This window comes from Marasmius oreades, chromosome 10 (genome assembly GCF_018924745.1).
Source record: "Marasmius oreades isolate 03SP1 chromosome 10, whole genome shotgun sequence".
NCBI lineage: Eukaryota > Fungi > Basidiomycota > Agaricomycetes > Agaricales > Marasmiaceae > Marasmius > Marasmius oreades.
Genome location: NC_057332.1, coordinates 2,511,776 through 2,529,136, shown reverse-complemented (window position 1 = coordinate 2,529,136; position 17,361 = coordinate 2,511,776). Strand labels below are relative to the sequence as shown.

Below are 17,361 nucleotides of genomic sequence, written 5' to 3'. Positions count from 1 at the left end.
GTGACATTTACCGACTTTTCCCCGCCAAAAAGTGAGGTAAAGCCGAAAGGCCGACAAGCTGGTTTCAGGAATATGCGACAAAAACGAGCCAAAACTGCTAAAAAGCGAAAAGTCTTATGTGGACTCGCCGACCCGGTGCCGTGGAAGTGGGTTCCTGGATCGCCTCGTGTGTAAAGTTGCCGCGACCCTTGGGAAATGAAGTATTTGGGGCTGGCATCATTCCCCAACAATTGCCATGGCACTGCCTGCGTGGGGTTCATCAAGTACATCTATTTTGCAAAAGTGTAAGTAGCGCAAGTAGTGCAATTTTTGGACTCGCGTTCTTCACTGTCCGTAGGGGAACGTCCTGCGGGTCCAATAAGTTTCTATGTAAGTAGTAGTAGATAAAAAGTAGCCCAATTTATAACTAGTGTGAGGGAAACCGCCCGACGCCCCAATAACAAATATTGATTCAGCCAATCGGCGTGGAGGTATCACACCATTGTCCCCCTCACCAACGTTGTTCGCAAAACAGAATCACTGCTAGCGACGTCATTGGTGGGAGTGTTGCAACACTTAACGTTGGCGAGGCTCCAACAGCCTCAGAGTGCTGGCCGATGCGTCGGGCTATCTACTACATTAAGGCGGTGCCACAGTTCAGAATTACAGCATAACACCCATCAAGTTATTCCATTATTCATTTAGATAGCGCCATCTGAACTTGACAACGTCGATTAAAAAACTGCATATTTAGATTCAATACAGACCTTCGTGGCTGACTGAGTCACGAACTATCATTATAATTATATCGTGAAGCGGGACCTTGCACAATTAATCCAATTAAAATTCAATCGAATACTCGAACACGCCATAAAGGACGAATCTCGAGACGAAACGATAATAAAGTTTCCGTCCTCATACACTGAGTCCACTGAGTCCGAACTGCCTTAACTGGGTGTTAGTAGGATCAAAGCGGCGGCTCTGATTAGTGGATGTTCTCACGCCTCAAATATCGGTATCCCGCCCGGTCGACGGCTTGAACTTCAACCACTGTGACCTGCAACCTCTTGTGACCTGCAACTTGCATGTCTAACGGATCGCGTACGATTCATCTGCACAACCAATTGATCCATGCAGCCTCTAGGACATCCTTCTTGACTTGATGCCAACTGCTTTCACATACCCATGCTCCAGTCAAAGTTTCGACTGCCAGAGGGAAATCCATTTGGAACCGTACAGGTTCGATTTTCTCTCTCGTTCTTTCATTTTGCGATGCCCATGCTTTTTTTTCTCAGTAAAGGTTTCATTGGGGTCTTCGGCATTATCAATGGAAGGTCCATAACAGCATCTTCGCGATTTTTTTCAACATTCACCATTCTACCCACAATTTTCTCCCTCAATGTTGTAATATGCATGGAAGTCAGCCACGATTATTATGAATATAAGAAGTGGACGCGCGTACGACTCTGAGAGGATGAGTGGAAGATGCAGATGTATCGGGAGGTACGCTTGCCGTGGAGCAATGAGCATCGTCATCTTGCTGTCTGATTGACGATGTTTTCATACTAGTATCACCGGATTCGTAAGGGAGAATTCACTCTTGAAGATGATATGCGAGATACCAGTCATGAGGAAAGGGAGGAGTTCCAGTGATTAACGGATGAATTGTATTGCACGTTGCTCGGCTTGTGCATCTCTCGAACCAGGTGCACCATATTCCTTGTTTACTGACTTGGCTCGATACTTATAACCACCCCAGCGTGGCTTTCCCGAGTTTATTCGGTCGAGACGTTTGTTGCGGACCCGGAGGGCATGTACTAGAGACATGGTTCAGCGTTTTCAACCACGGCGCCTCAAGTACCCATTTCAGCCCTTACCTGACCTTTCCGTGAACCTGCACAACAATCCAATCTCCTGAACCGTATTACCGAGAAGCAATGGGAGGGTCAACTCGATCTTGTCCTGCCCCAAAGTATCGGCGATTGCTCTACAGGTTGTTCCACTCAATCGAGCTGAAGGCGAACCCTCATGGTTGGTAAAGCTAGTTGGACTAGCATGAATGAAAATATACGGTTTGTTCTTCATGTAGATCACCCTCCACCCTCCACCTTACGCAGTCACGTTCCCCCAGCATCGATCAACCAGCTACCCTCACACTCAAGGCGGGCTGAGTGGGGAAATCATGGTTTGTCGTCACCTTCTGGTTCTCTTAACCTTACCGAAGCTTCCTTCCTCAGGGCTTGTATCCCATGTGTTCCTCTATCTTTCACCAGAGATATATGGTTACCGAAGAACAGATGTCTTCCTCTCAACGGAAAGAGCTTTAACCAATTTGAGGCACCCTTCCATCCCCTGTATACGCCCAATTCCGCTGTCCTCCGATGGATTTGGATTTCTCGTCATGATCACCTTGGGAACGGACCTCTACGATTGGTTTCCGACCCTACTGGTCAGTCCACGTTAGCAGAGAGGGAGGGTGCCGCGTTAGGCTTTCCTCGCTATGCTCCTGACCACTTGGTGTTGAGCGATACCTGGTTGTAATGAGTATGATTTTCATCCGGCAACTGAAAGAGATGCAAGGGTTTCGATCCTACCGCCGGCGGATCTGCACGTTCATGGGAGTTCAGGTCTTTGAGACGGTTTCTCCTGGTGACGTCGCTTCGAGATGATATTAGTACGTCTTTAGTATCCACCGTTGGTTCCGATACCAGGAGCTAATCGCACATTCATTTCTAGTATCCTCTTCCTCTGCCCATTGTTCTCTAAACCCACATGGAGTCGATGTGGAAGATTGCGGTTCACGGATTGAGTATCTTGGTGTTAAAGGAAGTCGATGGATAGGCAATTGTGACTCCTTCAAGGTTTCTCCCTCATGATCATACTCATGTGCCGGCGAAATGGTGACGGGCGCTATTGTCAGTCAAAGCGACCGTTTCCCTCGCCAGGACGCCGGCTTCTTCGGTATCCCGGGGCATTGGTATGACAATCTCCCGTTCGCCTCGTGCAGCCCTCCTCTGTCTTATGCTTTCCAATATCTATCGCATCTCCCCGCCACAATCGTAACATTCACTTCGTAACTGTTCCTCCCACTCTCTGTGTACCCTGGAAGGTAGTGCCGTTCGCTCATCCCAATCTATGTCTTCCTCCTCTGGTTCTTCATGTGCTGGAGTTTCCACAGATTCATTGGTTTTGATCGTCAACATCCTGAGTGTGCCCTCACCACTCCACGTTCAACCACTCATCCTCTTCTATTACCACTACACCTCATTGCAGCTCAGGGTCCTCTTCGCGCCCAGCACAGTGAACTGGCGGCGTTGCAGCAGGTTAACGAGTTAAATCTGGCGAACGAGGTGACGTTGAAGCGCAGACATAGCTTGTCACTCCGGCGTGCGGGAAGGAGGTCGGCTACTCAAGGACAAGCCAACATTGGGATGGTTCTGGAATTTTTTTAGTGATTACCATATTAGGTGCTCCGATGTCTAATTTGTCGTCCATCGACCTCCTGGCTTACCACCTTCCACCACCTTCCACCTTCGTGTACTTCCCTCAATTGCTCCTATACCTCCATCTGCTTCCTTTCCCCTGGTTGACTGCTCTGATCTCAACGATCGGGAATTCTCCTATGCGGGAGCGGCCACGCACCGAACGTTTCGCTTGCCGTTGTTACATGACTTAGCATCCATCTCGTCTTGGTTCCCCTGCCCCTTGTCTTTCTGCCCTCCTCGCCGAGTTTTGTGGATGCCAGATGCCATATCCTCTCGTTTGAAGATGTAAATGTGTCGTTCTTCTTCGTCTTCAACTTAGCATCCCTATAAAACCCCCTGTTCCGTCTCTACGCGGACGATGTTTAACGTTTTGTTTATTGACTGCTTCCAATGCGGTGAAGACCACTCCTGCATTTTTCATTCCACATCCTCCCCCTTCCTCCTGTCCCTTCCAGTTTCTGGAACTCCGGGGTGCTTAGGAACCAGGGCGCATTATTGTCTGATCGGTCCACCAGCCTTCATCTACTCCTTGCCGCTGTGTACCACCAGCCTTCATCGTTGATGACGCGGACTTGTCGGCGTTCTTCTTACCCTACGCAAAAGGGTCTACTCTCGCTGCCATATTTCTACCCAATGTTCCGCTGCTCGCTCTTTCGACCCTACCCGCGCCATTCTTATCTCCAACCTTCAGAATCGGAATCTCCTCCCTCACCTCCAGTTGGCAGAGCTTCGCTCTAAACCCTGATACGCGACTAGGTTACGGAAGACATTAAAGATGGTTCTTAGACATACCGTGGCAGCACGAGATGCCTCCAGTTCCATCAATCTATTTCGTGTTAGCGTATAGCTATTTCTTACCCTGTACACAAATTCACCGTTGGATATGCATCCCTGCCGCAGAATGGATTTGAACGATTTTGAAGCGTTTCATTCTGACCGACTTCTTCTCAAGATTTCGACTCGGTATTGCGGTTTACCACTGTCTGCGGGAGGTGGAGAGAAAAGATCAAGATCTTGGAAAGAGGTCGCAGCGTGCCATCGGACCCGAAGACCGTTGGTAATCCCTTGCATCCGAAATGCCGCTTTGACAGGCAGAGGAGAAACCGCCAAGAGTCGACGAACGTCGAAGATAAGGTCAGGGGCGAGATGTCATTGACATGACATACATTTTCCAACAATAAAGCTGATGCCACCAGGAAAACTTAAGGAAGACTTTGGTGTCCACTGGTCCAGGAAATGGTGACTACTGGTTCCTGGTTCTTGCTAAATGGTCTCGCTGTCACGCAGCGCTGGACTAAGATAAGAGAATCCAAAAGAGAGCCATCAACGGACAGATAGCCCGAAACGATCGTTAACCCGATCAGGCCGAGAACGAAGAGATGCCCGCCATTGGCCGATAAGGAAAGGGCGATAGCAAAAAATCACATTTCTCCGTACATTCAAGGTCTTCAAAGCTCATACATTCCGACCCTTGGCTATGAGTCTCGTTGACGGGCAACCGTCCAACCGCTTGCCACCCGTTTGACTTATCGGAGACGCACTGCTTATCGGTGTATCTCGCCCACAATCATTTATATCATAACATTCACCCTGAGGATGTTATCTCCCCCTTCTCTGTCCCCCGCTCCCCTCTCCCCTGTCCCGCCAACACTTTGTGGTTTTTTTAACGACTCGTTCTTCTTTTTCTTTTCAGGAGAAAAGAAAGGGCTTGTCGAGAATGCCTTTTGCTAATGTTTCGTATAACGAAGGTGAGTATCGAATCAGTCCTTCTCTCTTTCCCAGACGTCACTGATATACGTATTGTTGTCCTGTAGCGAGTGATGTTGTGTTTACCGATGCAGAGGGGACCACAACTATCTACAACCCAGGCGATATCGCCTTCATTCTCATCGCTGGAGCCCTTGTGTGGCTCATGATCCCAGGTCTCGGATACTTCTATTCCGGCCTGCTGAGACGGAAAAACGCGTTGTCGATGATTTGGATGAGTATGTGTATCCTGGCGATGGTGTCGTTCCAGGTGCGGTTTACGAGTTTGTCGAATCTGGGCTTCATTCATGAATGTTGATTGTCTTTGTTTCGCAGTGGTTTTTCTGGGGCTATTCTTTGACTTTCGGTGATGGAAACGCGTATATCGGGAATCTGAGTGAGTTCTTTCCTCCTTGTCTATGTCATGAAAAGATAGAGTTGAGAAAAATCTCCTTTTAGGATACTTCGGAATGATGAAAACATACGGTGATCCCTCGCCAGGAAGCTCCCGCCTTCCAGCTCTAGTCTTCAGCTTCTACCAACTGATGTTCGCAGCTATCACGTACGTCTATCCGTTTACACAAACTCGTGACTGGACATTATTCAACGTTTTCTTTTTCCTCTTCAGTCCAATGATCGCCTTTGGTGCCTTCGCGGAACGTGGCCGCCTAGGCCCGATCCTCGTCCTAACCTTCATCTGGACCACCATCGTCTACGACCCCATCGCTTGTTGGACTTGGAACCCCCTCGGCTGGTCCTTCGTCATGGGTGGCTACGACTTCGCCGGTGGTTCCCCAGTTCACATCTCTTCCGGTACAGCGGCATTGGCCGTTTCGATCTACTTGGGCAAGCGCAAAGGCTACGGAACGGAAAGGTTAGCGTATAAACCCAATAACACGAGTTACGTCGTTTTGGGAACGGCTTTCCTTTGGTTTGGGTGGTTTGGGTTCAATGGAGGGAGTGCTCTCAGTGCGAACTTGCGTGCTGCGATGGCGTGTTATGTGACGAATTTGAGTGCTAGTGTTGGAGGGTTGACTTGGATGCTTTGGGTAGGTTTCTTCGAGCTGGTCTGCTTTCTTTGAGTACTCATTGTTCTCGTTTTTCATTTCTTTAAGGACTACCGTCTTGAGAGAAAGTGGTCTGTTGTTGGTTTCTGCAGTGGTGCTATCGCCGGACTAGTCGCTATCACACCTGGTTCTGGTTTCGTCGGTGCTCGTGAGTCATAAAACAACCGACTACTGTACTTGCATCCCAACTGACTCGCGCTACCTTTCGCAGCTGCCGCGGTCCTCTTCGGTTTCCTCGCCGGAACGCTGTGCAATTTCGCCACTCAACTAAAGTTCCTCTTGAAATACGATGATACTCTGGATGTACGTCTGTCCGGAGCTGTTCCCCTCGATATTCAGATCATTCATTCGGAACCCCTTCTCTCTCCCTCCCTTTTCCTTTAGATCTTTGCCTCGCACGCAATCGGAGGGGTCATCGGTAACATCCTCACCGGACTTTTTGCCCAAAAAGACATCGCTGCACTTGACGGATCTTCAGTCATTGCTGGGGGTTGGCTTGACAGGAATTTTGTCCAGCTTGGGTATCAAGTTGCTGATTCGTGTGCTGCGATGGGTTATTCGTTCGTTTTGACTGTGAGTTCCCCCCCCCTCTGTCGGTGCTTGTCACTTTTCACTGAAATGCCCCTCTTCTTTAATCATAATAGACAATCATCCTCTGGGTTATGCACGTTATCCCTTTCCTCCGTCTTCGTGGAACAGAAGAATCTGAAATTGTTGGATTGGATGACTATGAGATGGGCGAATATGCGTATGATTATGTTGGATTGGAACAAGAGATTGGACATGAGGTTGAGATTAGGGTTGGGGATGTCACGAGTGGAGGGAGGGAACCGGCCCATCATGATCATTCGACGTCGAGTACTGTACAGGAGGCGGAGAAGGGTGTGGAGGGAACGAGAAGCTGAGCGTGAACTTTTTTTTTCTTTTCGAAATATTATGGTGTTGGGTTGTATTCCCGTCGTTTCCTTTTATACGTTTTTGCATGACTTCCTTTTGTCCTTTTGTTTTGGATACTCCTACCATGTCCAGTACAACCTTTCGTCTTTTTATGGCTTTTCCTGTATCTACTAGACTATACCAACTCGTGTTAATATCGTCCAGCTTCCCTACCACACCCAAACCACCGAGGCTGGATCATTGTGTTGTGTTTTCTATACGATGGCGTGCCCGCTTAGAGTGGACGCAAGCAAGGGTCTGATTTGTGTCCTTGAATATGTTCGTGTTCAGATGGATACATACAAACTACATCTTCCCCCCTTTCTTTACAATCTCGAACACCGTTCCGAGTGGGAATCGAACGCATTCCGTTTCCGCTTCCTCTCTACCATCAACCATTTTCGATATCTCTTTCTAATTACTTCTTCCCCGCCTTCTTAGCAGCCGTACGTAATCTGGTAATTTGCTTCTTCCATCCAAAACATTGAGTGCAACCTAAAACGCAGGGGGGGAGACGGGAGGGCGTTCAATTTAGATACAAAAGACTCGCTCGAAGATAACGAAAAACGAAACCGATCATGGCATGGGAGGTGGGGAAGAAGAATGAAGAAATAGAGTGATGGCGAGGGTAACGAAACGAAACGAAAACGACGACATACCAGCAGATCCATGCTTCTTACACTGATACACTCCATCCTTGTTCTGTGTCGTCGCAGGTGGCTCGATTGGATCTCTATCGATGAAATCGAACTGTACGATAAACACAACAAAATCGTGTTTCAGACCGATTCGTTCGCAAAAGAAGGGGTGCGTGGGGGAGGAGGAGGGGGAAAAGATCGATGAAACGTGAGTAAAAGCCCCAGACAGAGAATGATTGAAGAAACGGTCTAGGCCCGTGACGTACCCCAAAGAAAGAATCGTTCTCTTCTCTTCCGTCGTAGCTACATTCCTCGCACTACAGAACACGATTTAGTCTTTAGGAAGGGACGACTAGAAAAGAAGAAGAAAAAAGAGTCACGATTTCTTTGAAATGAGAACAGAACAACGCTTCGTTGATCTCGATGGTGGCAGGTGGAGAAGCGACTTCAGCCATAGTGTTCAAGCGTTTGAGCGGTTAGCGATTCACTGGTGTTGATACTGGTGGAGGGGGAAGGAAGGACTCGGAAGATGGTATGAGGCCAATGTATCTGTGGGAATTATAACAGGTCTCGTGCCCACTTGCTCTAGGGATGCATTAGTAGTTCCGGCAGTTCCGAATTCAGGGACCAGGCCGTGTAATCTATCTATCTATCTATCTATCTGGTTCGTTGTTCTATTCGGAAAGGCCTGGAAAGTCAGCTGCCACTGCGGTGTGGAGGGGAGGGTTTGATGGATGTTGCGGGGTAATTTCCCCGGTGATTACGGACCATAGTATGGTGATTGCTGGAAGCTAAGGTTTAGTATCTGTCAGAGTATCATATATCATTCATCATGGAAGTTGAGAACTACGCACATAAGATGGTGTTGATCATCAAGTTTTCCAACACCATGCCGAGGCTGTTGGGGTCTTATGGAAGGTCAAGTTACCCAAGATGCGGCATAGACAGCAAGAACTTAGAAGTTTCCAATAAGCTTTGAGCAAGAAGCAACATGTTATTTGTGTAATAACTTTGGGTACGACGTAAACTGTGAATTCATCTCAAGTTCGGCTCAAGGAATGGAGGTCAACAACGCTAACGAGTCATGGCATGGCATGGGCACTGAGTACAGAACGCCGCTCTGGTGTGTACTTGGGGTCCTTTCTCCCTGCCTCTAGTCGAGGCGCCGGCCTTTTGAGGTCCTTTACTACAGTCAAACTACAGCGTTCGCGTTCGGAACGATAGTGGTGAATCGTGGGAACTTGCTTCCTAAATCAATACCAACTCGGCAGGTCGCCCCCCAAGACTCTTAGCTCCAACTTAGCTCTGTCAAATATACTAACAAGTAAGGAAGCGACGCTGGGCGTAAAGTTTCTACCTGCGCGCTGGCTGTCACAAGCATTCAAAGGATCAAACAACACCCTTCAAACAATTGCTGTGTTCGCCAGCCGAGGCATGCGAATTCACCGAGTACGAGTCTCCATCGAAACCCCAATCTTTTCTCCAAATTCCAATCCACATGCACGGAAGAAGATCCCTCCCTCGCCGTAAGCCACTTCTTTAGTTTCTGTTTGGTTTAAGTCTTCTAATTCGATCAACCTGACAGCGCTCGCCGCTCACAAGCCTTCGCGAATCGAGAAAACAGGAGGCGCAGGGGCCGTTTACCCCGATTCTGTTGGGTAGATGAATGTATCGCCTTCGTGTTTCGTGTCAAATGTTGTAAGTACACAGCTGTCATGATCAGGGTCCAACGTCAAATCTCTTCATCGCCTCCTTTTTGATGGGGAGGGGCGTATAAATCAAACCCGCTTGTTCGCATTCCTTCCTTCCTTTCCTCCTCAGCGCCAGCTCTCACTTCGTTGATCGAAAGCGAAACCACCAAATTTTTTCCTCCTCCTCTTCGTTTCGAACCCCGTTCTCTCTCTCCCCACTCTCCACTAATAGAAATGGATCAAAAACAATATCCTCACCCCGGCCCCATGGTCCAACACCAACAACCGGGCTACACCCCCCAAATGACCATCCAAGGTGGTAACCGCAACGCCAAAAACAAACCCATCGGCTCAGACGGCAAACGCGACTGGAGTGTCGGTCTCTGTGGATGTTCAGACGAAGACGCGTGTGGAACCTGTTTCCTCGCTTGGTGCTGTCCTTGTGTTGTCTACGGGAAGAACAAGATCCGGTTTAATGCTTTGCAGTCTGGCAAGAGGCCAGATAAGGATATTGGAGGGTGTAATGGAGATTGTTGGTTGCATTGTTGTTTGACTGGGTTTGGATGGGGTTGGGTTCTTCAGGTGGGTTTTTCGCATTTTTTGTTTTGCAGTTTGTCCCATTGATTAACCCAACGTTTCTTCCTTCTAGGCCTCGACTCGTTCGGATATGCGTGCACGGTACAACATCGGTGGCGGATGTTGCGGTGATTGCTGTACCGCTCTTTGCTGTACCCCTTGTGAATTGGCACAAGAACATATTGAGTTGGAGTTGGAGGAGAGGAGTATGGGTGGTTACTGAAAACCTAATACTAAACGAACGACCTCTTGGAGTCGACACGTTTTTTCACGCAGTCATGTCATCCGATCGTTTCTTTTCGCTACTACGTTATTTATTGATTTGAGTTTGTAAATATCCGGTGTACGCCAAAACTTATCACTATTCGACGTTCGGAGTCGCTCTATAGTGGTTGAGCGAGGTTCCTTGGGCCAGGAATTTTGGTGTCCGAGATGTCCTGACTGTGTTTCGGACGTGTTTCGGACTGGATTCTTCGCCAACGTGGGCTATCACGATTGCCATGCATACAGTTACCGAGCAGCTCCCTATTTAAACTTCGCCACGGCACGTAACTTACCCCGACTTGCCCCTTGCCCCCGCAGTGGTTTTTTTGTACATCGCCTAGACTCGCAAACGGAGATTTTTCAAGGATCGATATCACCCAGTATTTTCATGTTTGGTTCTTCGTCGTGACTGCACTGGATCTGGGACATCAATATGTATGGTGCCGATGTGTTTGCGCTGCTCTCAAGATGGAGGTATGCAGACTGGAGGGTGCGCCTGTGTGAGTTATGAATTGTAAAGGAAAATCCTGCTATTATTGGTAGTTGAAGTTGTTGAGCATGCATTTGGATCTGTGTTCCATCTTTGTCTGTAGTGGTGAATGTAATGGCATGTGTTCAAGTCATCAGCAAAATTCCAGAAATGTTGCCCCAATACCACGGGTAGGGGTGGTTACAATTCAGTACTATGGTTATAGAGGGTTAAAATAGTCTTATAACATTATTTTAATAGTCTTACAATATTATCACAATGTAAAGCTACTTGATAAAATCATCAATATGAGATGTACCAGTTAAAATACTGTTGTAATACAATTGTCACCCACTGATGCAACACCAGTGGATCTCCATGCTACTGCAGGAAAAGGTTGTTTACCTCTCAATTCATAGTAGCTCGTTGTGGCTGTTGTAACCTCAGCTAGCGCTTCATTGGGCAAACGCTCTTGGTGGACAGGCCAGCGCCGGTTTTGTGACATTTTCGGTGATAAGAACCACCTGGCGCTGAAGTCCATTTCCATTTTTCCCATGACTCTTTTCCCTCCGCCTTTAATGACTTCTCAATGTGACGTGTCTCTGGTCCTTCTCCCCCCATCATCTGTCCTCAGCATTTTAAGCTACGACAACTCATCAATGACGAATTTTGGCATTCTCCGCTCACAGTCTTCTCCAGAATATAAAAGGCTGAATAACTCGAACTCTCCCCCATTCTTCCTTTCCCCCCAACTACCACCATCTCTCGTACATCTATGTTCCTGCCATCACCCTCTAACGTAGATCCGACATAGCTCTGATAGCCTTCGTCACAGCCGTGGCTACTTCAGGGTGTGTGCTCCTAAAATGTTTTCCGTGCTTTTCTAACAATTCAGCCACATTGTCCTCTCATCAGGCTGTTAACCTGTATATATACATTCAACTACCCCTCGTCGACATACCTCACTCCATGTGAGTATTTCTCACTATGCATGCCACATCTTACTCATGTTTCTTCCAGACTCCACTCCTCTCCTTCGACACTTGATTGATATGTCGCGTATTCCTGGTGTGTGTATCCTTTGCACTTTGGTCTTGCTTCCTGTCACTCACTGTATATCCAGGATGTTAACGTTATACAAGTACATGGTTCTATATATACGTGTTTAGTGTAGTATATATCCTTGTACATTAATAGACTGAATATTATAATTTAATTTGCTGTATCTTTTTCAAGTGCATCATAATCAGTTTTATATGATTGAGGGTTTTGATTTTTATAATCTACTGCTACGTCTATGACCCGCTGTGAGCTCCACTCCCTGTTGTAAACCTGACTACCCATTTTATTTTCCACAACCTTGCACTTTGCCCTACAACTTGCTGCAACTCTTACAATTGGTCACAACTCTCAGAACCTGCTGTAAGCTCCACAAATCATTATATTTTCTGCAACCCGCTCTGAATGGCTGCAAACCATTGAAATCTACCTTAAAAGTTGCAACGAAATAGAGGGTTTACAACAGTCTCACAACAGTGTCGTGACTGTATTGTGAGACTGTCACGAACCCCCGACATTAGATAACAATGGGCAGCTTGGGCCTGCCCGTTATACCGGATCGTGAACGCTGTAATGCCATTACAGCGTATTGGGAATTTTGCTGATGAAGTAGGTAGCATCAGACAGTGATGGTGATTTGCAAATTCATCCTTTTGTTGATTTCAACATTGACTGAGGTCACATATCTCTTACCTCCACGCTCAAGGAAGTTTATTCCCACTAGGGTGCCCAGACTGCCATTGCTTATTTTGAGTTCCACAACTACATTCTCTATTACTATGACCGGCATGCCGATCGCCAGTAGAAGTCTCCTGCTATAATTGTGTGCTGCTTTGATTTCAGTCACCCATGCGTCAAGCCACTCCTGGTCCAATATCCACCTATCCAGTAATAACACTTTGGGAATGTCCTAATAATGGGACTGGCAAACACACCTCAACCACAAAGTGTATAAACCAACCACACCAAAAGAATATCCTTAGAGTATGGGGTGGAGGTTGGTATTCTAGGTCTTTAGCTTGCACTAAGAGGCACTAAGAAAGAGAGAATATAGGGATATTCAGTCTTTAAGGTTCAATCAAGGGTTTATTCCTTCTTATCAAATGACAAGACAAAACACTAGCTCAGTATTTCAATAGTTGGGTTTCAACAAAGCTTTTCTGAAGACTTTGTGAAGTTGAGGTTCAAGTTCAAGTTCAAATTCTGATCAAGTCCAAATGCAATTCCAATTCAATATAAGTCCAAAATCAACTTCAAAATCCAAGTTCAATTTCAACAATAGTCCAATTCCAATCTGTTTTTCCTCCATGACAGTTGACTTCTGCTCAGTCCTTGCCTTTACCTTCTACACATGAACTGTCTCCTTTTGCTGCTCTGACTGCTTATTCTGAACCAATTCCTATATTACATTCTTTTCCAACTCATCCCTGATCAAACAATCCGTTCGGACCTTTCTCTTGTTTTAACTCGTTTACATCGCAGAATAATTTTCCTACTGTAGAGTCCTCAAATACTTTATCTCAAGTTCATTTTTCTTCTCAGATGCTGCCCAGATGCTACCCTGATGCAGACAGACAGATGACTGCCATTCCAACTGGGATCTTGCCTCCAATCCAACATCCTTCAGTCCCTTCCTGTTATGGTTTGCTGGTACCTGTACAGAAATATGTGCTGTCATATATTTTACCCAAGGTTTTGCCATCTGCAGTATCGAATGCCATTGCCAAAATAAAGAAGGTGGATCTCTTGACTTCGAAGAACATACTGACTTGGGATCAACAAGTCATGTCTCCCATCACTCACCTTCAATTAAACGGTCATATCTGTAAACCACCACCACCTGGAGTTGTACTGAATGTGTACAACTCACCAGTAGATCTGCCACCTGTCCCTGGTCATTTGTCTTCCGAAATGGCTCAAACTGAATACAATAACTGGCAGGAGAATGATCATGCAGTTTGGCAGATCTTAACCTGCTGAGTGTTGAATGAAACCAGGGCCTGTCTTTCTCGACCTCTCCATCAATGGCAGAGTTACGACAGTTCATGAACTCTATGATCATGTCCATGCGAATTGAGGAATCGGAACTGCTTTAGGTGTGATAGCAGTCAAAGATAACTTATTCAAGACTTCGGCACCTACTCTGTTAGATGTGGAGAAGTATGTTTCACATTACTGAACACAAACTGGTGTTCTATCACATCTAGTGAACTTGCGTGTTTCACATTTGAGAAAACTGATGATGATGGCAATGTCATTCACTGTCGTTTAGGTTATATCACAGAGTGGCATGTTCATTTACTTCTAGGAGGTAGCTATGTTACTGGCTTTAAGTGGAATGGGAAACACATGAAGGGGATGTGTGCTCCATATATTGAAGGAAAAGGTGTTTGGCATCCCCATGATCACAACTAAAACCATGCAGAAAGGCCACTCAACTCCTTCACATGGATACTTGCAGCAACTTTCCTGTCTGCTCTCCTTCAGGTGCTAAGTATTTCCATATCATTTTGGATGATCACATAAACTGGGCATTGCTCCTACCATTGAACAGGAAGAATGTTGCATCCCAACATGTCAAGGATACAATTATGTGGTAACAGCACTAAGAACTACTACTAGGTGCAGCAAAACACACTCCAAGCACGAAATGCACTATCGCGATATAAATCAGAAAAGACCTTAAAGATGCATATTTGTACAATTTTAACACTTATGAGTTATAAATTATGGGATTAATAGGACTAGAGTGAGCCCGCACTTCTAGTTAAAGCATGAGCCTCTACAAGAGACTTTATCCATACAAACTGTACAAAATTAGAAAAGATGAGAGACTTCGCCGAAGTTCAGAAAACTGTATGAACTTTGGGAAGCAGCCGTTTAAAAACCTTCGTTCTTTATTGGAAGGCCTCGTCTTACTCCTGGAATGCTCATAGCAAACATAGGGATTTTATTATACACTTTATTGAAACTTCAACAAAGTCTGGTTGGACTGCTCGGATATATGGAATTCTCGGATATAGAAATCCAAACAAGGATAAAGGAAGGAACATCCAATTCTCACGAATGGAAAACAGAAAGGATAGGGATTTCTCGGAAAACCAAGGAAACACGGACTTCAGCGAAGTGCACGTGGTATTTGATTTCAAGAAAGAAACCTTGGAGACAGGGCCTAGAATCGAGGCTAGATCTTCTCCAAAAAGGAATAGAACAGGAACAGGAAGAATGGATACACTTAAAACAGGGACTTGTTCCCTAGGAAAACAGGAAAATGTGGATATGTTGGGTACTTTGGCGAAGTCAAGTCCCTACATTGCAACCAGGAAACAAGGAACAGATATTCAGTTTAATATTTGATTTGGCACTTCAGCACATAAAACTCTTGTATTATACCCGATTAAGCGAGTTTCTGTTCGACTGAAAGGGATTTCATTATTATTTACCAGTTTCACACACATTTTGGACTTTTACTATTATTTATTAGAAAAACCGTATATAAGGAGGGCAGGAAAGAGGGATTTTCCCCAGCAACCTATGAGTGGAGATGCAGTTCACCTACTAGGATTCGCTCGAGATTTGACCTTTGCCCCACTCTTCACTGAAGTTGGTGTTCTGTGTTTGGAAAGATAGATTAGATTATTGCAATTGAATTTGGTATTGGCATATTGTCTTGGAATTGAACTCTGGATATTGAAGTCAATTTGGACTTATATTGAATTTGGATTGCTATTGTCTAGTTTGGATATTGAACTTGAAACCGAACTTCGGTGAAGACTTGTAAAAGCTTTGTTGAAAAGTCAGATATCGAATTTTGGGATTTGTGAATCATATTGTCACTCTTGTAGTGAAAGAACCTTGATTGAAACTTCTATTAAACCAAAGACCCCACGTATTCTATCTTTCTTGGTGCCTCTTAGTGAAAATTAAAGCCTTAAGAATACCGACCTCCACCCCATACACTTGTGTGCACTCTTCTTGGTGTGGTTTTGGTTTGCGCACTTCATGCTTGAGGTGTGTTTGCTAGCCATATTTAGTGGTGTTACACAGTGTTATTAGTGCAAAACCAAACCCAACACTAGCAATTAGCATAGTTGATTTGTGGAGGTCGGTATCAAAGGATGCTCTCAGCAAGATCACTGAGAACTCTAAGATAGACTTCAAAGTGGAGTTTTATAGGTTCAAACAAATATATTCTGTGTTCACAAGTTCTCAACAAAAGGCTTCTATGAAGTTCACTACTTCGATGAGGTGTTCTAATCTTTCCAAGTTCAAATAGACTAATCAATTAATCCAAATTTGGGTCCGGATGACTCTTCAAGTTCAAATGTTCCAAGAACCAAAGTGCCAATAATCCAAATCAAATTTCAAAGTCCAATTCAATCTTTTCCAAATACAACACTGACTTCAAAGAAGTGGGGCAAAGTATGAGCCAGAGTCCCCTAGTGAAAGCACTTAGGCTTCTATTGTAGGTTACTGGGAAACACTGCTGCTACCACCCCTCCTTATATATGCTTTTTCTAATAAATAATAAGCAAAAGTCAGAAATATAGTAAATCATCGAAGATACTGAGAAATCCCTTTCAGAGATACCAAAGTACTCTTAATCAGGTATAGTACATGTCAATTAGATACAAAACTGTCCAGAATGTAATATTTCGAAGTTTTTTTTCTATTATTTTCCTTATTCCTGTTCCAAGTTGGATATCTTCGACATGTGAATCTGAAAGGTTTTTAAAGACTGTTTCATTAGTTCCCACAAGTTTGGGAACGTCTAAGACTCTCGTCTATAGGGTATTTTGTACTTTCTGTACCCCAGATAACTTGTCAATAGACCTGTGCTTTGATTAGCAGCTTGGGCTTACTCTAATCCTCATATTCTATTCCCATTTTGATTATATTAAGTATAAAAATGTTAAAAATGCCTTCATTTAGATACTAGTAGGTTCTATCTGCAATAGTGGTTGGAATCCCTTGACTGGTCACAGAAACATGGTTGGCGAGTACTTTCTATTTGACTTGATAACGGCAAAGAATTTTTGGAATGATCACTTTCTCAATGGCTCGCTGATCATGGAATTGTTCATGAAGTCACAGCTCCTTATGTACATTAACAAAATGGCAAAGCGGAACATTCCATTTGCACCATCAAGAAAATGATTCAAGTTCCACTTGCTGATTTAGGTCTTCCACTGCAATTCTGGGAAGATGCTGCACTAATGGCAGTCTATATTCTAAACCATGTTCCTACAAAAACTCTTCCTGCTGATGTCACTCCTTTTGAAGCTTTGTTTGGTACTAAGTCAGATCTTTCGGGGTCTCCAAACATGGGGGTGTCAGTGCTGGTTCTTGATCCCACTGAAAGTACAAACCAAGTTGGGTCCTTCATATCGTGAGGCTATTTTGTCAGTTACCATGAAGGGAGTATTGGTTGGCATATTCATGATCAATCTG

At 45.3% G+C, this 17,361-nt stretch overlaps 4 protein-coding genes across 4 annotated transcripts; 3 read left to right on the top strand and 1 right to left on the bottom strand.

Moving 5' to 3' along the window:
* Nucleotides 1-2,007: 2,007 nt before the first annotated feature.
* On the top strand, nucleotides 2,008-2,520 carry E1B28_002838 (uncharacterized protein; the record flags this gene model as incomplete). The annotated part of the gene is made up of 1 exon (XM_043159787.1): nucleotides 2,008-2,520. One exon carries the CDS (start codon nucleotides 2,008-2,010, stop codon nucleotides 2,518-2,520), a length of 513 nt encoding a protein of 170 aa, XP_043003393.1.
* A 2,661-nt stretch (nucleotides 2,521-5,181) lies between these two features.
* On the top strand, nucleotides 5,182-7,182 carry E1B28_002837 (uncharacterized protein; the record flags this gene model as incomplete). The annotated part of the gene is made up of 9 exons (XM_043159786.1): nucleotides 5,182-5,212; nucleotides 5,279-5,481; nucleotides 5,547-5,607; nucleotides 5,670-5,772; nucleotides 5,839-6,259; nucleotides 6,326-6,425; nucleotides 6,489-6,580; nucleotides 6,662-6,850; nucleotides 6,922-7,182. The coding sequence occupies 9 exons, from the start codon at nucleotides 5,182-5,184 to the stop codon at nucleotides 7,180-7,182; spliced, it is 1,461 nt and encodes a 486-aa protein (XP_043003392.1).
* Nucleotides 7,183-7,456: 274 nt separating this feature from the next.
* On the bottom strand, nucleotides 7,457-8,415 carry E1B28_002836 (uncharacterized protein). The gene is made up of 4 exons (XM_043159785.1): nucleotides 8,232-8,415; nucleotides 8,118-8,168; nucleotides 7,873-7,963; nucleotides 7,457-7,708 (listed from the first exon to the last, which is right to left on the bottom strand). The coding sequence occupies exons 1-4, from the start codon at nucleotides 8,304-8,306 to the stop codon at nucleotides 7,632-7,634; spliced, it is 294 nt and encodes a 97-aa protein (XP_043003391.1). The 5' UTR covers nucleotides 8,307-8,415; the 3' UTR covers nucleotides 7,457-7,631.
* A 734-nt stretch (nucleotides 8,416-9,149) lies between these two features.
* On the top strand, nucleotides 9,150-10,762 carry E1B28_002835 (uncharacterized protein). The gene is made up of 4 exons (XM_043159784.1): nucleotides 9,150-9,377; nucleotides 9,437-9,549; nucleotides 9,673-10,124; nucleotides 10,192-10,762. Exons 1-4 carry the CDS (start codon nucleotides 9,286-9,288, stop codon nucleotides 10,339-10,341), a joined length of 807 nt encoding a protein of 268 aa, XP_043003390.1. The 5' UTR covers nucleotides 9,150-9,285; the 3' UTR covers nucleotides 10,342-10,762.
* Nucleotides 10,763-17,361: the final 6,599 nt, after the last annotated feature.